The sequence below is a fragment of the Lepidothrix coronata genome, unplaced genomic scaffold (genome assembly GCF_001604755.1).
Source record: "Lepidothrix coronata isolate B3197 unplaced genomic scaffold, Lepidothrix_coronata-1.0 Scaffold330, whole genome shotgun sequence".
Lineage (NCBI taxonomy): Eukaryota > Metazoa > Chordata > Aves > Passeriformes > Pipridae > Lepidothrix > Lepidothrix coronata.
The window spans coordinates 123,810-149,088 of record NW_016690510.1 but is presented as its reverse complement, the minus strand read 5'-3'; the positions used below and the strand labels follow the sequence as shown (position 1 = coordinate 149,088).

Genomic DNA, 25,279 nt, shown 5'->3' with positions numbered 1-25,279 from the left:
GCCTGCCCAGCACAGCAGCCTGGGGAGGGATGACTCCCTGGGACTGGTCACCTGTCTGTGGTCCCTACCAGAGCCGGCTCAGCTCAGCTGCCAGTGGGGTCTGGGTGCGGCATGGCCCCACCATTCCGGCCGCTCTGCCGTGCCCTCCCTAATTCTGCTCCCATTTGGAGCCCTCATTGCTGGGCGGCGTTGGAGGGGGGTCGTGGGGTTAACACCCATTAGCAGAGCCGGCTCCCACCGAACTCTGCTCAGCGACTCTTCATGGAGCTCAGTCTTTAAAACATCATCAAAAAATCATCAAGAGAGAGAAGCAGCGCGTTCATTTCCACTGCCCACTAATTCTAATGGAGCTGGTGTAATGGGCTCCCACCAGCACGCCGGGGGGCAGCTGGGGGGACGGGCTCTGCTGTCTGGCCCCAGGATAGCCCCTCACCCCAAGGCAGATAGGAAGGCCTCCTGTAGGAGTGGCTTCCTCTGGGACCTGAGCCCTGTTGAGTTGGAACTCTAAGGCTCCTCTGGGCTCTGGGAAGGAGCCTGTGCCCACACGTGGGGCAGGAAAGGGAGTTCTGCCAGCTCTGCTTCAGCAGAGGTAGTCCAGACCCTTCTGCCCATGTCATCTGTTTCATGCTATGCTTTCATCCAGCCAGAAATGCCCCTGCCACATTGAAACCTGTACCTCTCCCCAGAAAAAGATGAGACTGCCCTGTACTTCCCCTAAAGCAATGACTTGAGTCTGATTCCACTTGTATGGATCCCTTGGGGAGCTCAGGAACTGGTCCCAGACTGTCCCAGAAGCTGGATCTGCACAGTGTTCAAAGCTGCTCTGAGTCCTTGATTCCCTTCTCTGCTGAACCCCATGTGTGAATCCAGGGGTGTGATCCCACAGTGCCCTGCCCTTCTGCCGTAGCCACGCTGTGCTCGGGCCTCCAAAGAGATGCCATCCCGTGTTACTGCAGGGAAGAGATGTGGGGAGTTTGCCTTGGTGTGCCTTAGCTGTGGTCCTTTGTTAGCTCTTCCTGGGCTCCGAGAGCAACAGGCCCTTTGTTCAGCATGAAGCTGGAATCCAGGAGGCACAAAGGAGGAAAGGAGCAGAGTCCCCCGGCTTGCGGAGCCTGCGCAGGGGCTTTGGTCGGACTGGGACTGCTGCCAGGGCTGGGACCAGGCAGCCCCAGGGCCCCAGGATGTCACTAAGCTGTGACAGTGCAAAGGTCCATCCCAGTGGGGTTGGAGCCCCAGAAATTTCCATCTCCCAGCAGGAGGGACTTGCCCGCCCCCTGTAAATGTCCTGAGCAGAGGGTTGGGAGCCCCCCAGCCCAGCACAAGGCCTGGGGCAGGCAGGGTGGACATTTGCTTCCACTGGGAAGCTTACAGGCACAGAAAGGCTGGGGCTGAGATTCCTGCCTGCATGTTTGGTAGGGAGGTACTGGGCAAACAAGAGACAGGAACAAGAAGGATGGAGCCTTGTGAGCCCATGGCAGGAGTCCTTGCTGTGTCCCAGGGACCATGACCTGCTTCCTGCTGTTCAGTGACAGCAGAAGCAGCTCGGTGGCAGGGAGGGCTTGAGGTGCATCCAGTGCTTCCCAGGTCCAGGCAGCTGGCTTGGGCTCTGCAGCACAGTGACGGCAGCCACAGGTGGCTCAGACCAAGGAAGGGAGAGATTTGAGAACAGGGCCTGTTCTGATGTGTCAGGGTGCCCCAGGAGTGTTCTCTGCAAACGCTCCCTCCAGCACATGGGCAGTCTCAGGGAGCTGCTGCTCTCTCCTGGCTGGTAGTGCTTGGCCCAGGGCAACCACCGGCCCTGCTGTGGGGGGCTGGTCCTGGCTCCCCTGCAGCCCGAGGGCTCCCTGCCCGTGCCCAGGTCTGGCAGCAGTCACAGAGGCTGGTGCCAGTGAGCCAAGGAGGCAGTGCCTGTTAGCCTGGCTGTTGTCTGGTTATTTCTTCTCCCAGTATTCACAAGTCACCAGCTGTATATTTGCCAAGAATCTTGTTCTTGAGCTGGGATTTGGTGTCCTTGAAGCCTCCACAGCAAACACCCTTAGGGAAGGAGGCACATGGCCTGAAGGGAGCCCCTCAGAGCGGAGACTGTGGGGGCTCTCCTGTGGCTGAGAGCTGGAGGAAAGGGCAAAGTGCTGGACAAGTGGGATGTCCCCATTAGGCTGGAGCATCACAAGAGAGGGGAGAGTCCAGCAGGGCGACTGACTGCCCCCTACCCTCAGTCTGCCAGCCTCCTGAGGGCCCAGAGTCTCAATCCAGCTGGAGAGGCAGGTGCAGACATCTTTCCCCAGAGAAAGATTCCCAGGCTGATTTAGGATGAAAAGAATGAAACAGCCTCCTCTTCCTATCTGGGAAGGGCAAACCAGGAGAGCCCCACATGCTGGAGTCATTCCATCCTCCTCAGGCTCATCTGGTGTGGAAACCCAGCCTTGCATTCCTACACCAGTGCACGAGCCCTGTTGGTCTCCAAGCTGGGGACTGCTGCTAGGATCCATGCAGGACACGTCATGGAGCTCTCAGCACTGGCAAAGGGCAGCACCATTCCAGCCTGATGTCACTCACACTTTTAACCGTGGAATGCAGGATCCCAAGGCACTCTGCACCACGGCACAGGCACAGGAGGGCAGTTTACCCTCAGGTTGGTGTGGGATGAACACCTCTGCACGATGGAGAGAGATGAAGTTGGGTGCTGTGCCTGGTACTTGTCAATGCAGGTGGTGCCTGTGAGGAAGGGCTGTGCTCTCTCACCACTCCCACTGGAGCTGGCCTTCCTAAGGAGACTTCCCAAGGCTGCACCATGTTCTGGGGGTATTTGTGGGCACAGATTGGCTTAGATGGGACCAGATGGCCCAACAGCAGCCGAGGGTGGCCGTGCCCTTGGTGGGACCCAGCCAGAGGCCTCTGCAGCCATTCACAGCCCTGATGGGGGCTGTGGCACCTCCTCAGTCCCTGTCCTCCTGCTGCTTCCCTCCACTGTGAGGGGCTTCTTCAACACAGAGAAGTCAGGCAGAAGAGAGGACCCCCTCCAGACCCCTCCAGACTCCCCTGCTCGCCTCTCCATGTCAGCCCCAGTAGGCACAGACCCTGCCAGGCTTGAGGCCAGTGCGGCTCTGCCTCGCTGAGGACTGAGGGCCCCTCGGCCTCTGTGCTGTCTCTGGAGCTGAGCAGTTGACTCTCTGCTTTTAATAGAGAGCTGGGAAGGCACATTATGGAGATGAGGGTGTTATTTGCATAACGCTAATTAGGTAATTACAAATCATTTTGCTATGAGCTGAAGCGTGTGCTGTGACATAACGTTTATTAGTCATTCCATTCAGGCCCCGCTTAGTTAAGTCATTTACTGCACTAACTACTGAAGTTGGCAATAAAAGGTAAATGCTGGTGCTGGGTGCGAGGCTGAGGATGGCACCCCATGAACTGTGCCCATGGGGGGCTGCAGGGCAGAGCCCGGGCTGGCAGGCGTTGGGGGGTAGAACGCATTTTAAGCCTTGGTGAAGGGCTCCCTCTGAGCCCACGGCACAGCACGGGACCTCCCTGCATTGCTTCACTCGCTGCGCGGGGCCTGTCCCTCCAAAGCCACTCGTGGGCAGGCACCGAGTGCTGGTGCTGGGGCAGTTTTGAGGCACCAGCTCTCGGAGGAGCTGACTTCACTACTCCAGAGACTGGCAGCTTTCTCCGAGGGTGGGACACAGGGCAGAGAGTGGGCGCAAGCAGCTTCCAGGGGTCTGGAAGCCTCCTAGGTTTCCCAGACCAGATGGCGGGCGAAAGAGGCCGCAGAAGGGCGAGCCAAGGCCAGTAGAACTGTGTGGGCAGAGGGAGGGAGGGCTGGCACAGAGCTCTGGTTCCTCCCTGCTGTCACTTGCCTGTCCCAGCCCCCTGGGCTCCGCTGCTGCCAGTGACCCTGCCCATGTGCAGGCACAGTGATGGCCCGTGGGGACTGTCCAATGGCAGACCCCCTCCCTCCCAGCCCCGTGTCATGGCATACCTTTCTCTTCCAGAACCAGATGAGCCATTTGAGTTCATTATCGTGTCGCTAACGGGCCAGACGTGGCTCTTTGAGGCCTCAACGTCGGAGGAGCGGGAGCTCTGGGTGCAGGCCATTGAGAGCCAGATCCTGGCCAGCCTGCAGGGCTGCGAGAGCAGTAAGAACAAGGTAAGAGGCCTTGGCCAAGGTCTGCTCTGTTCTCCCCTCTCTGGCTTCTGCCACATCCCTCCATGTCCCATGTTAGCCTGTCTGTCCAGGCTGGATCCTATCCAGATCCCTCTGCTCCCCATCAGTTGAATCCCATCACTAGGATTACCCCCAGGTTTTCTGTCACCTCTTCCCAGCCTGGGTCTGGCTCCGTGGAGCATTCTGCATCACACCAGGCTGGATCCGCGCTGTCCACTCCCTCCCTGGACAGCTCTGCCCTTTCTCCCTGCTGTGGTGCATGTCCCCTGCTCCTCTGGCACGCAGCTGGTCATGATCCATGGTCCCTCCAGACCCAGTTGTCTGTGTCCCTGTGCTGGACAACCCCCTGGGTTTCCCTGGACTGTGGTGCCGGTGGGCTTGGGGGGTGCAGGACATGTGGCCTGCAGCGAAGGGGGTCTCGTGGGGTCTGTTCCAGGCTCGGCTGGGCAGCCAGGGCGACGCGCAGGCCATGCAGGCCGTCCGCACCGCGCGCGGGAACAGCTTCTGCGTGGACTGCGACGCTCCGAGTAAGAGACCCTGCACTGAGGGAGGGGCCTGCCCAGGGTGGGAGGGGGCCCCAGCCACCCCCTCTCTCAGCCCAGAGAGAGCTGCTCTGTGGGACTGTCCTGTCCTCTCCTGCCGTGGACCTGCCCCTCAGGGGTGGGGTACAGACCCTCCTGCCACACTGGCTGGTGACCCCTCACTGGCCAGCCTGGGGCCCTGGACTCTCTGGCCCTACCTCTCCCAGGGGCGCTGGGCTGGGAAGAGTTCTGGTGGGCAGGTGCCTGCAAATATGGGTCTTCTGAAGCACAGGAGACGAGCTGGTGAGTCTGTGCAGGTATTAACTCTCCCCCACTGATCCTGCTGCCCTCAGACCCTGACTGGGCCAGTCTGAACCTGGGTGCCCTCATGTGCATCGAGTGCTCCGGGATCCATCGCAACCTGGGCACCCACCTGTCCCGCGTGCGCTCCCTGGACCTGGACGACTGGCCTAGCGAGCTTCTCATGGTCATGACAGCCATCGGCAATGCCCTGGCCAACGCCGTCTGGGAGGGAATGGTGGAGGGGTACCCCAAGCCCACTCCTGAGAGCAGTAGGTAAGGGAGGTGGGGAACCCCAGGGATGCTTCTTGGGCACCACACCAGAAGGATGGGGGCACCACAGGGATTTGGGAGCAGCCATCAAGACAGGATTCCTCGAGGTGCTCCAGTGTTGGGGGTCTTGCCTGCCCTCGAGGTACTGGCCATCCTCTCCCACCTTCCTGGTGGGTCAGTGAGGCTCCACGGTGGCCATGGCCGTGTGGTGCCTGAGGGAGCCGAGGCTGGCTGCAAAGCCGAAGGGGTTAACAGAGATGGCTTGGCAGCATCGTGTGGGTCTCTAGGGTCTGTCCCTTTCAGGCCCTTGTCTGTCCCTATCGGAGCCACTCTGCTGTCACTCATCCCAACAAGAGCCCATTCTGCAGCTTATCAGCGCTGTGTTGCGGGTCAGGGGCCGGCGGCAGTGAGCATGCTCGGCGCGGGGCATTGATGGCTGCCCGCCAGATGCAGATGGATAGAATGGCAGCAGATAGCGGCGGGACGGCACACATCGATCCGCCGGCCCCGCGGCCCCGCCGGGACGGACGCGGACACAGCCTTTGTTTGCGCCGGGCGAGACGGCGGCGGCGATAAGGTGCCTCCCGTGGCACTGGGCTGGCGTGTGCAGCGCTAACCTTCTCCTGCCGCTGGCCACGGCCCACGCGCAGGCACGGGACAGGAACGGTCCCCACGCTGCCACGGCACGGGCATGCAGGAGAGTGTGAGGGGCTCCAGAATGAAGAGACAGGCATGGGGTCTGGGTGTGGGGTGCTGGCACTTTACAAGCATGGACATAACCACACAGTGTCCATAGGGAGCTGTAAGGGAGTTCAGTGAGCCAAGCAGGTATCAGGCAAGTGTCTGGATTGGGGTTACAGAGCTCTAGAGACAGCTTTGGGCACTGGGACACAGCAAGGGGTATGTAGGACATACCTGGGAGTGACAGACACTCACTGCTCGCAAGGGTGTGTTTGGGTGACAGTGCTGATACTCGTGTCCCTTCGCATGTGGGGCCCAGGCAGGTTGTCCCACCTGTGATAGTGACAGTGTCCTGTCTGGCAGGGAGGAGAAGGAGCGCTGGATCCGGGCTAAATACGAGCAGAAGCTCTTCCTGGCCCCACTGCCCCAGTCGGACATCCCTCTGGGGCAGCAGCTGCTGCGGGCCGTGGTGGAGGATGACCTGCGCCTTGTGGTGACACTGCTGGCCCATGGCACCAAGGAGGAAGTGAATGAGACATATGGGGACGGAGACGGGCGCACGGCGCTGCACCTCTCCTGTGCTATGGCCAATGTTGTCTTCACACAGCTGCTCATCTGGGTAAGACCTGCAGCCTCCACCGTGGCACTTCTGGTGCTATCCCAGTGCTTCCCCACCTCCCTGCTCCCAGGGCATGAGACACCTCTCACCCATCTTGCTGCTGTGGGTTCCCTCACGTGCCCACTGACACTACCCTGCCCGCCCTCCCAGCTCCCTCTCCTTACCCATCCCAGAGCCCCCCTGCTCCCTGCCACTCCCACGCCCATGGGCACATGGCACCCAGGTGCTGCTGACGGTTTCTTCTCTCCCACACAGTACGGAGTGGACGTGAAGAGCCGGGACGCTCGGGGCCTGACCCCGCTGGCCTATGCCCGGCGAGCCGGCAGCCAGGAGTGCATCGACATCCTGCTGCAGCACGGCTGCCCCAGCGACAGCGCTGCCACGCTGACCCCCAGCCTGCCCCGCCGCAACGCCAACGCCAACAACAACGCCTGCGCCGCGGTGCCGGCCGAGCTCAGCACCAGCCCCAGCGCCGTCTAGCCCTGCCTGGGCCGTCCGCTCTCCGCACGGCCGCCCTCCAGCCCTGCCGGGGACCGGGGCCTCAGGAGTGGGACTGGGAGCAGCACAGCTGGGCCCCCACAGTGCTTGCCCCCACCGGGACTCCCGTTCTGGCCAAGAGGAGGCCGGGAGCCAGCTGGGAGCCAGCATCCTGCTCCTCTGCGCCGGTTCCGGTGGACTTTCCCTGTGCAGCTAGTGAGACTGTGCAGACCCAGTGCTGTCAGCTTGCAGAGGGGTTCCTGCTTAGTCACTGGGGCGGCTCCAGTGTTCCCCGTTCTCATGACCGGTACATGGAGAGGGAGCCAGTTTCTCCTGACCCCCACCAGGCACACCTGTAGATAAAGCAGAGGTTGGGGGCAGTTCAAGGGTGTGGCCCCCGTGCACAGTGGTACTGAGGAGGGTGATGGCTGCACCCACTCTCCCAGACAGGTCAGTTTGGGCACTTCTCTCTTGCCCTCCCTCCTGTGTGTCAGCCTCGACACACAGCCCCCTGCAGGGGGTTGGGGGGCAGCAGGAGGTGCATGTTTCTCTGCTGCACCCCTGTGCTCCTCTGCTTCTGGCTGGTGCAGGAGAGACGCACTCACTGGTACCGTGTGCTGATGCATGGGCGGCATCTCCCCTGCACAGCCCCTGGACAAAGATCTCCCCAGCCTTCCTGGTGACCTGGAGGGGGAAGAGGTAGTCACCCCAGGATCCCCAGCTGTGTCTGTCTGTCTGTAGAGTCACTGTCCTTCCAGGTTCAAGCTCCAAAGCCATACACAGTGTCTCCATCAGAGCCTCCTGCTGGCTCCCGCTGCTGCCCAGGTGGGGCTGGTCTCCGGCTGAGCAAGAGGAGAGGAGAGGAGAGGAGCATCTCTCTGAATTGGGGCCAAGCCTGCAGCTGAGTGCTGGAACCCCAAGGCTTTGGACGCTGCTGTGGAATGTCTCTGTCACTTGTGTATAAAATGTACATTGGAAATATTTATATGGACACTCTGTATATACGGTTTCTTTGCCATGAGTTGCCCTGTGTGTGTCATCTGCAGCCAAGGAGATAAAGGCCAATAAAGCAACCCACCTCCTGCCAGGCCAGCCTCTCAGTGTATTGCCTTTGGGGCCTCTAGTGCACCCCTGGAGTCTGGTGGCTCTCCAGCCCAGGCTGACAAACAGTCAGCCCCTTCTCCTCCAGCGTGGGCACTGGTAACAGCAGTCCTGTGCCACATCAGGCCCCTGGGACATGGCAGAGTGCTGGGGTGGGGAGGGGAGATGTGCCAACCCTGGGCGCTGAGGGACAATGCCAGGACATGGCCCCGGAGGGATGCACAGCTCTGGTGGGACTGGGGACGGGCACAGCAGAGGGGTGTGCCAGGCAGGACATGCTGGAGCCAGCTAGTCCCTGTGCACAGGACAGCTAAGTGTGAAACTGGGGTGGGGGGAGGCAAAGATGGGCAGGGAGTGATGGGCTGTGCCAGCGAGTGAGGAGCCTGGGTGCTTTGCTATGGCTACACAAGACTGGGGGTCATCCAGTTCCAAGGCACAAGCAGCCCCAAGCAGTGAAGGGAGTCTGCACTCCCACCAGCCCTGACCCCACCTGCCTTTCCCAGCTGTGGGCAGAGCAAGGCCCCTGTGCTGCCAGTTCCCTGCTGGCTTCACCCCAGACCGCAACACAAAAAGCAGCTCGGGGCTCATGTCTCTCCTTGTGCTGTGCCGTGGTCCGGGCTCTGCTGGGCCTTGGTCCCCAAGCCTGTGTAGTGGTGTTGCAAGAAAGGGAGGTCCCAGGACACCCCACCTGCCACAGGTACCCCTCAGCTGTCCCCACCAAACCCCTGCTGTGGCCCGTGCCACTCCCACGGCAGAGGACTGCCCCACTGGGGGCTGCAGAGAGTGCCCTCAGCCCCTTCATCAGCCCCCTCCCCTCCTTGCTGTATTCTGGCTCTGCGTACCCATGTCTCCATCATCATCCCTGTGCCGGTCCTAGTCCCTGTCTGCCCCCTGCACCCGTGTCACCCCTCATTCCCATCCCCTTGCAGTGCCCGTGGGTGCCCCCTCACCGGCCCCAGCCCCAGCCCGGTGCTGGGTTTGGTTAATTTCCTGGCGACTGCATTAGCGGGAATGGAAGCCGAGGGACGGCAGCTCCTCTGGGGCCCATTAATCATCCCCCTCAGACAAGCTGCCTTGATTACAAGTGGCAAGAAATTCATTAGGGCTGCGGCTCTGACAACTTTTATCTGCGCGGCTGGATCTGACTCATTAGGCAGCCAAATTAAAGCCATGATGGGCCCTGATGAAATTCACTGCTTGTTTATCTTGTGCGATCTGATACATCTGCCCATACATCATCTCCCGTGCGGGATCCCGCCCAGCCCAGCCCTGGCGCCTCCTTTCCCATCCCAGCCCTGCCCCGAATCCTGGGTGCCCAGCCTGGACCCAGCTCTGGAGCCAGTGTGGGCTGGGGGCTCCCAGCAGACCCCTCTCCTGCCCCCTGCTCTGCCTGCAGCATCGGGGCTGGGGTCGGGGGCAGTGGCTGTGCCACCTGAAGCTGTGTGAGGGCAGCCCTGGAATCACAGAATCATACAATACCCTGAGTTGGAAAGGACTCACAAGGTTCACTGAAGTCCAAGGCTTGGGGCCACATGGCCCTGAGCAGCCACATGGCCCACACAGTGCCCATGGAGGGTCCAGCCTCCTCAGGGTGTCCCCAGCCCAGGCCAGGTCCTGCCAGCAGTGGCACCATTCCATGCCCTGCTGCTACTCACGTCTTGCAAACAGGTGCTGGGGATTCAAGGGGTGCTTCTCCTCTGCCACCAGCTTCCCACAGGCTCTGACATGGTCCCAAGGAGCTAAAAGAAAAGTCTACACCTGGTAGTGGGGCCAGACCCCACCAGCAGCAGCATTTGGGACCTGCCTTGCCCCAGCCCAGGGTTACCCCAATGTTGGAGCACATCTGGGTGCCAAGGTGGCCAAGGTGGCTTCTCACAGTCCCAGGTCAGGACAGGTTGAGGGAGGAGCTGCATGTCCCTGTTCAGGGGCAGAAGTGTATGTCCGTGTTTAGAGACAGGAGCTGTGTCCATGTTTAGGGACAGGAGCCGTTTGTCCGTGTTTAGGGACAGGATCTGTGTGTCCATGTTTAGGGACAGGATCTCTGTGTCCATGTTCACGGGCAGGAGTCATGTGTCCATGTTCAGGGGCAAGAGCTGTGTGTCCATGTTCAGGAGCAGGACTCATGTCTGCGTTCAAGCTGATGCCAGGGAGAGCACGGGCTCTGCTCTACACCACAGGACTGTGCCAGGGCAGCAACACAGCAGGACTATCCCTGCGTGACGCAGCCCCAAGCAGCAGGGTGACCACAGCAGCTGCATGGCAGCACTATGAGGACCCTGCCACAGGCAGCCAGCAGCACTCACCCTGTGGAGCCAAGGCAGTGGCTGCAGCAGGGGCTGTGTGAGTGCCACAGGGCAGGAGCCAGGGATGCAGATTTGTGCCGTGAGGACATCCACCACATCCACGGTGTGTAGCCTCAGGCTGGAAACCAGCTGTGCCACAGCACTTCTCAGAGAGCCTGCAGAGCCAGGACAAGCCCCATGGGGCACAATTCACAAACAAAGCCCCACGGGCTCTCTCCCAGCCCCAGCTGAGGTGGCACAACTCCCTGGGGGTCTGTAGGTGGGCAGCAGCAGGGCATGGGGCAGCACTGCCCAACCCTGAGGCAGCTGGGACCACACACTGGGCACACACAGAGGTGCTTTCACAAGAGATGGCCAGAGCAGAGATCCTGCACCTCTGTGTGTCCAGTCAGCCCTGCCTCTGGGACAGGGAGTGACACAAGTGTGGCACAGTGTCCCAGCTCCCTTGGCCTGTTCTCACCAAGGTATGGCACCAGCACACTCCACTACAGCAGCTGCACCCTGTGCCTACGCACAGGTACCTGCCTTGCCAGTGGGTGCAGACAGGCACAGCACTGGGCCTCACAAGGCCCTGTGGAGATCCATCCAGCCTGGCAGGTGAGGATACTGCACAAGCTGGCAGGCTGTGCCAGGTCCAGCATACGTGGCAAGTGGGACCCCCCAACTTGGGAAGGGTTTTACGGTCCTGGTGAGCTGGGAGTCAGCTCTGCAACCTCGCGAAGAACTTCACAGCATCCAGTGAGCAGCAGCACAGCAGAGTGTGGTGACAGTCTCTCCCTCTCTCTCCTCCCCATCCCCAGTTCCAATATGCCCTTGGTAAGTTCTTTCAGATCTTGGTCGTTTTCCTTTGGCACTGAAGCTGCACCTACCAGGGGTTTGCACTGTGTTGCTGAGGCCATCCTGACCAGACTCGCTCCTGAATCTCCTCTGCAGCTGCACCCAGAACTCTGAGCCACTCTGGACCAGTATGCAAAGGAATTGGGGGGTGGCCAGGAGGAGCTCATGACCCTTCCCAGGTGCCAGCCAGCAAGAGATTATTTCTCTCCTGCCCATGTGCAGCTACTGGGGAGCTGCTCTGTGAGTCATCATCAGGTCAGCCAAGCACCTGAGCTAGTCTTGGAGCTGCTGGCTAATGTAGAGCACTAGCACTGTGTTGTGGGCCATCACATCTTCATACAAGTCCCTTATCAGGGAATGTTGAGAACCAGCTTTGTTGCACTGAATGAATAAACAGTCTGTGGGATGCAATCTCTGCTCCTTTCCCAGTTCTTTAAGAACTACTGTCCAGGTAAATGGCTAGCCAGATCTAGGTAGGGAAAATTCCCTTGTAAGTGCTGAAACTGCCTTCCTGAGGGCAAAGTAAGTCTTGTTTGTATGAATGTGTGTAAAAACATATATAGAAGTAAATGCATGTCCATGGATATACACATCTCTGTGTATCTGTATCTATCTTTTACTGTGGGTGGGTGGGTGTGTACACATGCACGTACATGTTCAGTGTGTGTGTTTGGGTACCCACATGACAGTTATTCCTCCCAGCAGTTCCTATCCCAGGACACAGGAAACAGGCAGAAGCTGGTAGATATGAAATTCCAAATAGATACAGGGGTAAAACCATACTAGGATGGTGGTTGGACATTGGCATAGGGGCCCAAAGAGGAGGGATTGCCCATCCCTGAAGATCCTGGAAGTCAGATGGACAAGTTCCTCTAATGAGGACCGGCTTCAAGCAGGTGTTGGAGCAGAGACCTCCCGAGGTCCCACCCAGCTGTGCAGGGTCACACAGGGTTACTCTTTACTGCCCAGTTTTTCATTGTGGCCCTCTTCCTTCCACCCACCCCACTCTTACTCAACGTGCAGAGCTCCAGCTCGTGGGGGCCCCTGCAGCTCTCCCGTTTGGGGAGGGGCTGCAGCTCTCGGTGCAGGGAGTGCAGCGCTGTCAGTGGGGTGTGCAGTGCAGGCAGGGCCGTGCCCCATGCTCACTGTGAAGGGCAAGCAGTGCTGTGCACCACACTCACCGTGTCTTACTCTCCGCTGTGCAGGAGGCACCAGAGCCGTCGCAGTGCTCCAGGTTCACGGGGAGCTCTGCTCTGCATGGTGCCAGGAGCACTCTGCTGCTCTGCAGCTCTCTCCAGCAGCACTGGTGACAGCATGAGTCTGTCACCTACACTAGCACCAGACCGAGCAGCACCTCTGCAGCTCTTGTGGGGATTTTAACATGGCTGTTAAAGGGTGGCAGTGTTTATGGGCTCTGGGACTAGTCTAATGCAACAACAAAAAAAGCCAAAACCCAAATAACTTCCAAGCAGCTGAAAGCTCCAGGTCTTGGATCCATCTCAGTGGCAGCTGATGGATGAGCGTGCAGAGAAGCAGGGATGCTCTGTACATGGAGTTCAGGTGGGCAATGGCCTGCACAGTGGGGGGGGGCAGGCTAAGGACACAATAAACTCTTGCTGTCACTGGGGCAGGACTTACCAAACTAGCGTCATTCAGAAATGCTCAGTGAGAGTAAGGGAGTTCTTCAACCCTAAAATAAAACTTAACTCCTTTCTTTGTCACTGCCCTGCCCCTGGAGCTGTGGATGCTTTCCGGAGTGTTGTGATTAACATGCACTGCTGTGCCGTGCTTGGCTGCAGTGACACAGACCCCTCATGTGGACACATTTGTAGTGGCAGAGCCCTGCTTGTAGCTGCAGAATGGCTTTACCCTCCCCTCCCATCCCACCTGGCCAGAGGTGTGTGCACCAGCTGATGTGCAGGAGCTGCTGGAGTCACTGCAAATGGCTGTGTCCCCTTTGCAGCTGTGTAGCACAGGTAAGTTCAGTCTCTGTCTCAGACCAACCCCCACGCGGGGAGGGAGAAGTGGGGAATACCTGAGCTGGGGTTCTCAGGTGCAGGCAGCTCTATCCCAGCATGTTGAAAAGGGAGCTGGCAGTTTTCCTGAGGGCAGGGCAGTGGGGGCTGCCAGAGGACATTTACCTCCCCTGATCCAGAGCAAATGCCAGCAGATGTTGGAACCTGAGCAGGCCAAACCCATGCTGGGGATGCTGTGAGCAACACCAGGCCAGGCGGTTCCAGGTTGGTGGTGCAGGGACAGAGACAGAAGGTGTCCTGTGGTGGAAGTCAGCTGTGCTCAAAACTGTCTTGGGACCTGCAGCAAACATCTCTGTGGAAAGAGGCACCCACCAAGGCCATCCAGGAGCATGGCTTTGTTCGAATAGTTGCTCTGCTCTCAGCTGCCCCCACACAGGCCAGCTGGAGCCAGTGGCTGACAGGCAGGGACAGTAACCCCTAATGCTCTGAGGTGCCAGGCTGCTGCAGGACGGCTCAGTGGTACAGGCTGAGCATGGGCTCCACACTCCAGGTGAACAGAATGTACCTGCCAAAGAGGGAAGGGCCATGAGGAGGGAGCATTTCCTCCTCCTGGCAGCACTGTGCCCCAGCCCTTGCTGTGGCATCAGGGAGGGCACCCAGGAAGATGAAGTCGGCTCTGGCTCTCAGAGATGTTTCCTGCTCTCCCAGGCTGTTTCTCCCAGGGAAGGTGACAATGGCCAGCTGGACCCCGTTTGACCCAAACTCCCTACCAAACCCTGGAGCAATTGGAGCCCCAGCAGCACCTTGGAGAGAGCCTTTTCCCTGTCCAGGATCATCTGGTGGAATTGCAATGGGTGTTGCTATCACAGCACAGGTGCAGGAGCTCCTTTGCCCCGTGGACTCACTGATGTTCATCAAACCGGGGCAGAGACTCCCACGGCTGGACACCTGGGGAGTGGTGGAATCACACGGCCCTTGTGCTGTTGACTTGGTGTGCAGCTGTGCCCCGTGTCAACTGGACCTTCATAGGGTTCTGGGATCGGGCTCAGTGTCTGAGATTGCTGGTGGCAGAAGCAGCATCTCATGTGGTAGCTCTCAAGAGCAGAGAATTCCACCCTGGCTGGCTTGGATGTGTGAGCCCCTTTCATTGTTGCTCCCGCCCCTGGGCCTGGGCACCGGGGAAGCAGCTGTCCCAGATCAGGGCAGGACCCGCAGCCGTGTTAGGAATCTGGGGCACTGCACACCTTCCCCCACCCCGGGGTGAGCTGCGGAGGCGACCCCGACCCAGTCCCGGCCCCAGCCCCGGCCGCGGCCCCACCGGCGGGAAGGTGGACCTAGAGATGCTCCCGGGCGCTTTCCGGCCCTTCCTCTCCCTTCCCCCTCCTGTGTCTCGGTACTGGCACTGCACTGGGTGCGATAAAGCCCGCAAGGCCACCGCTGCTCCCCTCAGAGCCGCCGGCTCCGTGGGCCCCGGTACCAACGCTGGCCGAGGGACCGGTGAGCCCCGGAGCTTCCCGCCCTCGCCGGCTGCCCTCCCAGGCCTCCGCGGCCGCCCCTCGGGGTCGGCCCGCTGCCCGTGCTCCTGCCCCTGTTCCTTTCCCTGCCCATGTTGCCCGTCCCTGTCCCTGTTCCCGTCCCTCTCCCTTCTCCGCCTCCCTTCTCCGCCCCCGTGGGGCCGGGGTCGCGGGCCCGCATCCCTGCAGCGAGGAAGAACGTGGCCTCGCTCCATAGAAAATAATTTATTGAAATCACAGCTATACATGGGCGGGCGCCCAAGGCAGCGCGGCCCCGGCCCGGCTCGGCCCAGCCCGGCCTGGCTCAGCCCGGCGCGGCGGGCGGGGGGCCCGGCGGCAGGGCAGCCGCACTCCCCACGGCACGGACAGACGGACACGCTGCCGTATGTACAGAGTTTACACGGAATAAATAAGGGACATATACAGAGGAGTGGGAGCGGGCGCCCAGGCCCCCCGGCGCCCGCCCCGGGGTCCGGGAGCCCCGCCAGGCTCAAGGCCGGGCGCCCTGCTCGATCTGCTGGTGCTGGCTGCGCACGGCGAAGCGGTTGACGTGCACCGGGATGGGCACCACGATCTTGGGGTTGCGGACGGGCTCTCCCGAGCGGTTGCTGACGTTGCCGGCCTTGATGCGTTTCCACTTGGCGCGGCGGTTTTGGAACCAGATCTTCACCTGCACCTCGCTCAGCTTCAGGGCGTGCGCGATCTGCGAGCGCTCCGTCAGGCTCAGGTACTTCTTGCAGTGGAACTCCTTCTCCAGCTCCAGCAGCTGCTCGCTGGTGAAGGCCGTGCGGCGCCGGCGGCTCTTCCCGGCCCCAGAGCCCGGCGGGGGCTGCTCGGCGGCGGGGCCGCCTTTGCCCTTGCCCTTAGCGCCCAGCGCGGTGCTGGCGGCCGCCCCGTCCAGGAAGGGCTCCTCCTCGCTCTCGCCCGCCGAGCTCTCCTCCTCCCGCTCGCTGCACGGCGTCGCCGCCGACTTCACCTCCAGCTTCTCCTCGTCCGAGCTGTACGCCTTCCCGTCTGCGGGGCACACAGCGTCAGCGCCCGCCGGCTCGGCCCCCGCCCCGCCCCGCCCCGTCCCTCCGCGCCCGGAGCCCCCGCAGCCGCGGGGGAGGCCTCCTCCCGCTCCCTCGGCGGGCGGCTGCAGCTGCTCCCGCAGACCCGGACCCCTCCATCACCGCGTTCCGCAGCCCCGGGGAGGCCGAAGCGACGGTCCCAGCCCCAGCAGCAGCCCCGCACCGGGCTCTGCCGCGGGCAGCGCCAGCTGCTCCAGTCCAGGACCCCAATGCCCTGCTCCCCGCAGCCTGCTCGGCTCCGAGGGGCAGCACCCACAGACCCGGCGGGCACGCTGGGGTCTGACCTCCCCAGCAGCTGCCTCATCCCCATCCCACAGCCCAGCCGTAGCAGCACAACGGTCTTGATCTAGCAGAGCACGTCACAACCCTTCAAGGGCTTGTCCGGACCTCCACATTGGAAAGAACCTTGCCCCTCAGGTCAGCCCTCCCTGTCCCTTCTCACTGCACCAGACCATTGATTCTGTTCAGCAAGAAGCCAGCCAAGAGGAGCTAAAGGACTGTCCAGAGTATCCAGAGCCAACAAACTTCCTTACTCTACAGGATGTGGGGTGTCCCACTGGTGGCTCTCCCTCCTTAATCCCAGGACCCGTCAGTGGCTCTCTGTGCAGCCAGGGAACGACGGGCTGAGAAAGCTGATGCTCAGGGCTCAGCTTCTCCCAGCAATGTGCAGAGGGGCAGGACAGAGCCTGCCAACATTACACAAGAGACAGCACCTCATCCCAGGCCACTGGACAGGATGCAGTGCTTAGACCACTGTGGACACCTCTCCTTTGCTGCGAGGATATTGATAAAGTACAAGGGTATGAATGTTCTCCTCGCAAGCTTCTTCTGTCCCAAACTGCTGACTGAATGATTAAACAGCCATGGAGCAAGGGAGGACATGGTGGGAGATGGGGGAGGAAAGAGGTCTGGAAGGTGGTCACTTCCATGGTAGAAGGGTTCAAACAAAGTGAGAAGATGTCCCCAGTCACAGCCAGGGGTCATGAAGGGAGGACCCACAGCTATGCACAAACAGGTGAGGAAGCTTTTCTGTCATGCTGAGACTAGAGGAGACAAGAAAATTCTTCAAGTCTGACCCAAGAGCATGAATCACTGCCAGAAGGAGCCAGTCCTGAAGCACTCCCATTCAATATAAGCCAACATGCAGAAGAAGAAGCAGCAGCTCTTCAAACTTCTAAGCAGTGTTCAGGTACTGGCACATGCAACCCAGAGCACTGGATCTCTGGCCACCTCACCTCATCTCAGTGGGAAAGGCAGAACAGACCTCAGAAGCCTGAAAGGGCAGGGTTCAAATACACAAACAGCTACTGCAAGAGATTATTTGAGCCCTGAAGACATTGCTGGGAGTCTGGTGACGGTGTGAGAGCCCCCATTTCCCTTGTCAGTCCTGCAGCAAGTCTGTGGCTTCCTGAGAGCAGGTGGCCAGTTTTGGAGATCTGGATTCATCTGCCTGCTCCTACTGCTTTGTGTAGTGGGAAGAACAACTTGATCTCTGTCCTGCTGCAGAAGAACAGTGACCTCTTTCTTCCTGAGGGTTGGGGATGGGGATGAAGACACCTCCCATATGCATAGTGGATACGGACCCAGAGAATCTGTGCTGGCCAGGCTGAGGATTAGGAGCAGGTGGCAAGGAGCATTTCGGCTGCAAGCACTTTGCTGAAGAAAAGGAGAGCTTTCACTTCTGTGTACCACCTCCACCCTGTGGAGCACGGGGCCTGACAAAGTAAGAGAGCTCTTATGAGGAAATCATTGTCTTCCCCAAGAGCTCTCATAGGTCCTGCCCTGGCACTGCAATTCCCCAGGGATGGAGGATGGCATCCCAGCAGCCACACCAGCAAACAGTGCTGATGAGGCAGGTTGCTCCTGTCAGCCCAGGCTGTGCCCAGAGACTGGAAGAAGGCTGAGCTACCACTGCAACATGACAATTTGTAAAACAGGTGCTATGTCTGGATACTCTCTTCTTAACCAGACCCCAAATTTTGAACAGTCTCTAGCACTCTCACATTTGTGTCTTATAAAAGGGCTGGGTTTGCAGTAAGGAAGTTGGAACTATTTGACGACAGAATCTAAACCAGATGTTTTCACAAAGAAAATTGGTATATTGGTTTGTTAGTCACCTACTGTGTCTCCAGCGAGGAAGGAACGGAGACAGAGGATCCCACACGTAGTGTAGGGGGTGTACACGGAGACTTCCAAGGCCTTTGAACAGGAAATGAAATTGTCATGAAGCAAAGCATCGTGACTGAAAAATCAACGAGAAGCAGTAGATGAAGAATAGAGCTGACCCTCTGGTTTGCTCTTCACAAAGTCCCAGTTGTTCATTGATCCTAGGAAAGACATTGAAGAGGGCCTGAAGGAGGTCACAAAAATGCTCTGAGGGCTGGAGCACCTCTGCTATGAGGACAGGCTGAGAGAGTCAGGGTTGTTCTCTCTGGAGAAGAGAAGGCTCCAGGAAGACGTTATTGCAGCCTTTCTGTACTTAAAGGGGACTTATACAAAAGACACAGAGAGGCTTTTAACAGGTCCTGTTGCAATAGGACAAGGGGTTTGATGGTTTTGAACTCAAAGAGGGTTGATTTAGACGAGATATAAAGAAGAAATATTTCACAGTGAGTGTGGTGAAACACTGGCCCAGGTTGCCCAGACAAGTGGTGGATGCCACATCCCCTGCAACGTTCGAGGTCAGGTCAGACAGGGCTCTGAGCAACCTGATCTAGTTGAAGATTTCCCTGCCCATGGTCTTTAAAGGCCCCTGCCAACCCAAACCATTCTGTGGTGCTGTGATTATGGATGTGGAAAGCATGGTGAGAAGAGTTGGGTGTTGCAGGAGACAGAGCTATTCAAACAGGATCAGGGAAACCTGGATCAGGAATTGGTGTTGTGACAGCCAGAAGAGCCTCGTGTTGGTAAGCACGCAAGGAAACAACAGAAACTCCTGCCCCCGACTGAATGTGCAGTCACTACATCAACCCAAGAGAGGGTCTCAGATCACAGCCTAGATCTCAGAGGAGACCTGCACAGCTCAGGAACAAACCTGCTCTCAGGAGAGCTGTGGAGTCCTGGGTGTTGAGTACCCTTATCCCAGGGGTCATGCTCTTTGTTGCAGCTGTAGTAACAAACCAGACTCCAAGCTCTGTTGCTTCTCACCACCAGTTTCCCTACATGTCTCTACCCACTCAAGAAGGGTGGCAACAACTGGAGGCGAGTTTGAAACCCAGAGGACGCAGAGAGAGGCCCTAAAATAGGGCATTGACCTCTTTGGCTGATCTGGCAAGCAACTGATCTTGTGTTCATAGACACCTGCAATGGAGATACTAACAGAGCCCGGGGACAGAAGTATAAGTGTGGGTATAACTCAGTTGATGTCAGTAAAACAGACAAAAGGAGGCATTTATTCTTTACGTGGTTCTTCTACAGATAAGAGATCTCTGGAACACCTTGGCTTGGGATGTGGCTGATGCCAGGGTTATCATTCCTTTCTGGTGGACTCCAAGGGAGATTAAATAAAGTCACAGAAAACAAACTGGTCGAAGTTTACTAAATATACAGAAACAACAACTGTCTCAAGAAGCCCCTGATGCAGATGGTTGAATATGAGGAAAGTGTCATTTTAGAATTGAGCATTGCACAGATTGTGCTCTCTTGCTCTTGCCTGGACAATTGCTTTTGGCCAGGGCCACAGACAGGATGTGAGCACAAACTGCATTATAGATGGTTTTTGATGACTCCTTTTGACACAAATAATCTTTCTCTTCCCTAATATTGGAAAAAACCCACAGCAATCTGAGATGGTTAGTAAAACAGACCCTACTGTCCATCTCTGGTACAGTCAGGAGAAATATTAAGTATAGGAGAAGGTGGCCACATTTGGCCAGACAAATCCTCTTGGATCTGGGCAGAGCAGCCCACAGAGTTGGGTCCACATGGGCACATGCCTATGCAGAAAGACAAGCATCCTTCATGGCTCTGGAGCAAGCACAGTGCTCAGAGGCAGCAGGGAATGAGCTGGTAATAAGACATCTTCCTTTCCATATGAGCCAGTTGCAACCGGAGAAGTCTTAGAGGTAGAATTTCTTGGATTCAGAAGTGGCCACTCTCTGGGACAGTTTGTCTGAGTCTCTTGGGGGGAGGGAACATGTTGGGCTCAGCTACGGAGGAGCCACGGAGGGAGATCAAGCACAATGCAGTTCATCTGCCCACAGACTGGGAAGATGAAGTCGTATGGACAGGTGGTTTTGGCCAGGGCAGCGCTGCCCTTGAGGAGACTTTCACAATAAAAATGAGATCGCATTGGGTTTTTAATGCAGCATGGAGGCTGGGGAGCACCAGATGTGCACCAATGCCCTAATAACCCACAAAGGCAATGGGGAGGCAGAATGCTGCCATTGTCCTATGTGAGGGGTGAGGTTCAAGGGATAACCTGAGCGAGGAAAATGCTCTTCTGAGGGAGGAACCAGGCAGGGCAAGGGAGATACCTGGGCTTATCCAGGAGAGACTAAAAAGAGGATGGAGAACAAACAGCCGAGCAGTGCGAGAAGCAGCAGAGACTTTGCAGCATGCAACCATGCCAAGAAGCCTGTGAGACAAAGGTGGATCTCAGGAGTGGTCAGGACAGGCCACGCCAGAGAAGCAGCAGCTGGTTTGTCTGGGTCTCGCCGCAGGGACCCCTCACGCCCCACGCTGCAGGAGCCGAGGGGGAAGAGCCGAGCGCTGGACCCGTCTGAGAAATACGGAGCAACAAGTCCCCGAGGCCGGTGGAGGCGCACTCGGGGAGCGGCCGCAGCGCACAAAGGTGAGGACCCCGATGGGAGCTGCCCCCAGCTGCAGCGGGGGGTCCCGGGAGCAGCGCTGCTGCCTGCCCGCGACGTCGGGCTGAGCCGGTGCCGACGCGGCGCGCGGCGGGCAGAGAAGCGGGCACGGCAGCGGGCAGAGCAGCGGGCACGGCAGCGGGCAGAGCAGCGGGCACGGCAGCGGGCACGGCAGCGGGCACGGCGGCCGGGACGGAAGGGAGCGCGGCTGCGGGGGCCGCCTCGGCGCGGGACCTGCCCCGCCACCGCCCCCCCCGCGGGGCGGGCTCGGAGGGCACTCGGAGCGCCGGTAGCCGCAACACGGCGACGCCGGGAGGCACCGGCCCCGAACGCGGCATCGTGCTGGGGACAAGGGGCAGCCCCGCGCCGGGCCGAGCGGGACCGGGTCCCGAACGGGGACCGGGATGAGGACCGGGACGGGCGGGGAGGGCTGCGGGCCGCCCTGCGGGCCGGGCCGCGCCGCGCCCCGTCGCCTTCCGCCTCGCTCGCCCCGGGCCGGGTGCCAGGACCTCGGAGAGCTCCGCGCCGCCGGCCCGGCCGCGGCTCCGGGCCGCTCCGCTCTGGTCCTGCCGGGCGGCCCATGGCACCCCGTGGCAGCCCCTCCGACCGGACGCGCTCCCCCCACTCCTGCGCCACGGCCCGGCCGAAGCGAGTGGAGTCCGCAAAAGCTGCGGGCGCTGCGGAGCCGGCCCCGGACGGCAGGGAACTGTCCCTGTCCTCCCGTCTCGGCCCGACGGGACGGACAGGGAGCGCAGCCGCGGGCAGGTCCAGCCGCCGAGACCGTAGCGACCCCGCCGTCCTGCCCGCTGCGCCCCAGCCCCCAGCGCCCGCGGCTCCGTGGCTCCCGTCCTGACGAGCTCGGGCTCTGCGGGGCCGCCATCCCCAGGAGCCGCCGGCGCGGCGGGGAGAGACCGGTCAGGGTCCTCTCGGGGCTGCGGGGGTCCGGGAGAGGCGGACCGGCCGCTCTCCGCCGGGCGGGGCGGGCCCGCGCCACTCTTACCTGCCAGGCCGGGGAAGGGGTCCGGAAAGTGCAGCGGCGGCTCGGGCGGCCCCTTGTCGCGGCCCGGGGGCAGCTCCTCCGCCTCCAGGCCCTCGGCGCCTCGCCGGCAGCCGGCGTCGGGGGTGGCGCGCGGCGGGGGCAGCTCCTGGGGCGGGTAGAAGCCGTCGGGGGGCTCGGAGAAGCTGGGCAGGGCGGTGGTGAGCGCCACCATGGAGGGCACGGCCTGGCCCAGGCTGGCGCAGAAGGTGTTGGTGAGGCGGCCGGCGAAGGAGGCGAGCGGGGCCAGCGGCGGCAGCCCCGACTGCAGCGGGGCGTGGGACAGTGCCTGCGGCAGCACCAGCGGCCGGTACGGCATGAACATGGGGTACCCGGTGTAGAGCAGGTGCCCGGAGCGCGGCGGCGGCGTCCCGATGAGCGAATCGATGGAGAAGGCGGTCCCCTGGCCGCCGGGTCTCTGCATGGCGAGCGGGCGCCGCCGGCTCAACCGGCACCAACTTTCCGGCGAGCTCGGGCCGCCGCCAACTCGCCGCGATCCCGCCGCCGCCCCCGGGCCCCGCCGCCGCCGCGGCCCCGGCCCGCGCCCGCCGCCTCCGGTGGGCTCCGGCGCCCAGCGAGAGCTGCCGCCCGTCCGCCCGCTCGCTGTCTCGGCGCGGCGGAGTGAGGCGCGCTCGGAGCCGCCCGCCCGCCCCGCCGCGGGGGGGCCGGGCCGGGCCGGCGAGGGGAGGGGGAGGAGGGAGGGGAGGCGGGCGGGGGTGTCGCCCTCTGCTCTCATCCATCTTCCGCACATCACGGTCGAGTTCCTCCTTCAGCGCCCGCTCCGCCGGGGCAAAGCGCCCCGCTCCCCCGGCGCGGCCGGCCCCTGGGAAGGCACCTCCCCCTCCCGCCTCATCAGCTGTTATTAATGGTGATTGATGATTAGCAATTACGGGGCTAGCACAAGGGTGCTTTTGTGGGGACGGGACGGGGCCGCGCCGCTCGGCACAACCCTCCCCGGGATCACGGACGGGGCGAGCCGGCCCCGCAATCGGCCCGGGCCGGGCCAGCGCTCTCGGCGCCCGAGTCCGAAGGGAGCGGTCCGGGGACGGCGGCGATGGGCGGGCTCCAGGGCCCCGACGGACTGGCCCTGGCCAGGTACTGGCCCCGTCGCGCTGCGGCCGTGCCGTGCCGTGCCGTGCCCGCAGACCGCCCCGCAGACCCGCGGGGCCCGCCCCGGCCAGGGCCCGGACTGCCCCTTTCCCGGCCCAGGAGCCTCTGTGGGCTCGGAGCGGGATCTCCGTGAGACCGGCGGGCTCGGGCGCCGCGGGGCCAGGGGAGACCGCGGGACCGTCTGCAGACGCACTCGGGCCGTGGTGGGAACGGAGAGGGCTGAAATCCGAAAGGGGTCCCCCCTTGTTGCTCCCCAGAGGCCCCGGCGCCGCGCCCCGCGGGGTGGTCCCGGTGCTCGGCACGGCGGGCAGGAGCGGGGATGCGGCGCGGAGCCCCGGCGGCGCGGGGCCGGGGGCGGATGTCCCGGCCCCGGCGCTCCCCCGGCCCCCGCTGAGCAGCACAGAGCTCGGGGCTCGACCCCCCGCACTCCGAGTGCCACACGCGTCCCCCGGGTGGCGGCCGGTGGCCCTGGTGTGCATCGCTCCGTCTGCAGAGCAAGCGAGACCCGTGTGAGCTGAAAGCTCCTGAGCTGCGGCGAGAGCTCTGCGGCTCCGCTACGCTCTGTGTGTTCGGGGAACATCGCCTGCCCCTTGTGGGGAGTCTCCACGCTAAAGCAGAGGACTTCTCCCCCCAGCTCAACATTTAGGTTGTGCTCCTGTCTACAGGGAGCTGCTCACGGGGCCTGCAATATGCTGAGCATCAGGCAAACTAAAGCCCTGCTTCAGAAAAGCGTCGGGATTGCTACGTAAAGCACTTGGACGCTGAGAAATGCCACAGCTGAAGTCGTGTCTGTGCTCACTCTGTATTTTCAGTGGCACAGTGACACGCCAGACCTCCGTCTCTCACCTAGGGGTATTCCTCTTTTCAGGCCCCCTGTGTTTTCCTGCCTGCGCTCCCCCTTTGACCAGGGATGCAGTACCTCTGGCTGCTTAGCTACCCAGGCTCCCTGGTGGCATTACTATCTGTATGAACACATGGATTTCTAAACCATCACCTTCTGCTCTGTCCCTGAGGAGATCTGGAACACCACTTTGCTGCAGCCTTGAAGCACATGTTTTGTGTGGGACATGAAAGCCCAGCCATGGAGCTGGACACTTGGATCCTGTGTGGAGTGTGTAAGTTAGGCAAAGTGGGTCTACCAGGTACTCAGCCTTCCTCCACTAAACAGGCACAGTCTGACTCCCCAGGGTCCAGCTATGACATCACAGAGCCTCCTTTTTCTTTCCTGTCTTTTGTGCCTTTCTCTGTGGCACATCCTTGCAGTCCCAAGGAAATATCCCTCTGCAGCGAGAACTGCCCTGCCCCCAGCCAGGGAAACAAGTGTGGAAAAGCCAATGGTAAAATAATCATCCAAACTCAAATACTGAATCCTAAAACTGAGGCCCACTGGATCCCTGTCACCACTGATGCAAACATCTCCCACCCTTGGATCACTAAGGGAGAGAGAGATGCCTGTGTTTGCAGGTCATCAACCAGTCAGTCCCTAGTCCAGGATGAGGGCCCAGATTCCAGGCTGGGAAGGAAGCTGGCAGTGAGGAGCATTTGGATGGATCCCACCACAGGGATCAGTTGTGATACAAAGGACATGGTCCAGGTCTGCAGGTCAGCATCTGTCCTTGGCCCAGCTCTCCTGGCATGTTTGTGGGAAAGGGACCTTTGGGTTGGAGTCATCTTCATGCACACAGTTTGGGTCCATTCCCTGCTATCACTACACCATGGAGAAAGGGAAAGAATAGCCATGGATCTCATGACTGCACCTAAAGAGGCCCAAATCCAGGCTATGCAAACAGCTTCCTGACTCCTGAGCAATGGAAATTTGATCATTTGTTCAATGAACCTTTCCTACGTAACCTTCAACCCACACCTCACACCCTCAGATAGGTTAGCAAGATATTTGAGAGCAACAGGAAACTGCTCTACTCTGTGACCTTGCTGGGAAGCTGAATGAGCTGGGGTGACGTGTCTCCCACGAGGGAGGATGGTGGTCTGTGCCCACAGCAGCAGGTCTTACCTGAAGCCTGGAGCACAAGCTCCATACTGACTTCTACACATCAATATCTGGCACCCAGTAAGTCCCTACTTGTGTCTCCAAGACAGCTTCTGCTTACCTCATCATACACTTGCATTACCTGCGGCCCCTGTCTCCCTTCAAACATTCAATCTCTGTTCCATGCTGGGAGCAGTGTGGAAAGACTGCTTCCAGAGGGGTGGGAAACCAGGCAGCAAGGGCTTGAAGTCGACAGGGTGAAGTCCACAGGACCTGAGGAAGGTGAGCAGAGCAGATCTGATGACAGACAGATGCACCATTTGAGTAAGCCCTCATTCCAGAGGGCTGAACCCCCATGAGGGGCGAATGTACTCAGGGTCCAACAGCTTATTCCACTCTGGTTTACTTTGTCTCATCAGACTTTGTAGTAAAGAACGAAAGAAACTCATATGCCAAATCATGAAGCCAAGATTCAGATAAGGAAAGGTTGAAGGACTGCAG

At 60.2% G+C, this 25,279-nt stretch overlaps 2 protein-coding genes and 1 long non-coding RNA gene across 3 annotated transcripts in view; 2 read left to right on the top strand and 1 right to left on the bottom strand.

Annotated features, from left to right (window-relative positions):
- Positions 1-8,123, top strand: part of AGAP3 (ArfGAP with GTPase domain, ankyrin repeat and PH domain 3) — a 77,799-nt gene extending 69,676 nt beyond the window's left edge. Inside the window, exons 14-18 of the mRNA XM_017838280.1 lie at positions 3,993-4,147; positions 4,602-4,692; positions 5,040-5,262; positions 6,304-6,559; positions 6,815-8,123. Coding sequence (XP_017693769.1) covers positions 3,993-4,147; positions 4,602-4,692; positions 5,040-5,262; positions 6,304-6,559; positions 6,815-7,039 — 950 coding nt within the window. The 3' untranslated portion in view covers positions 7,040-8,123. The remainder of the gene's footprint in view (positions 1-3,992; positions 4,148-4,601; positions 4,693-5,039; positions 5,263-6,303; positions 6,560-6,814) is intronic.
- Positions 8,124-15,257: 7,134 nt separating this feature from the next.
- GBX1 (gastrulation brain homeobox 1) lies at positions 15,258-22,105 on the bottom strand. The gene is made up of 2 exons (XM_017838283.1): positions 21,646-22,105; positions 15,258-15,781 (listed from the first exon to the last, which is right to left on the bottom strand). Exons 1-2 carry the CDS (start codon positions 22,103-22,105, stop codon positions 15,258-15,260), a joined length of 984 nt encoding a protein of 327 aa, XP_017693772.1.
- A 1,824-nt stretch (positions 22,106-23,929) lies between these two features.
- On the top strand, positions 23,930-25,279 carry LOC108509054. The gene is made up of 3 exons (XR_001878571.1): positions 23,930-24,128; positions 24,256-24,393; positions 25,198-25,279. It is a non-coding gene; the product is annotated as an uncharacterized LOC108509054 (long non-coding RNA).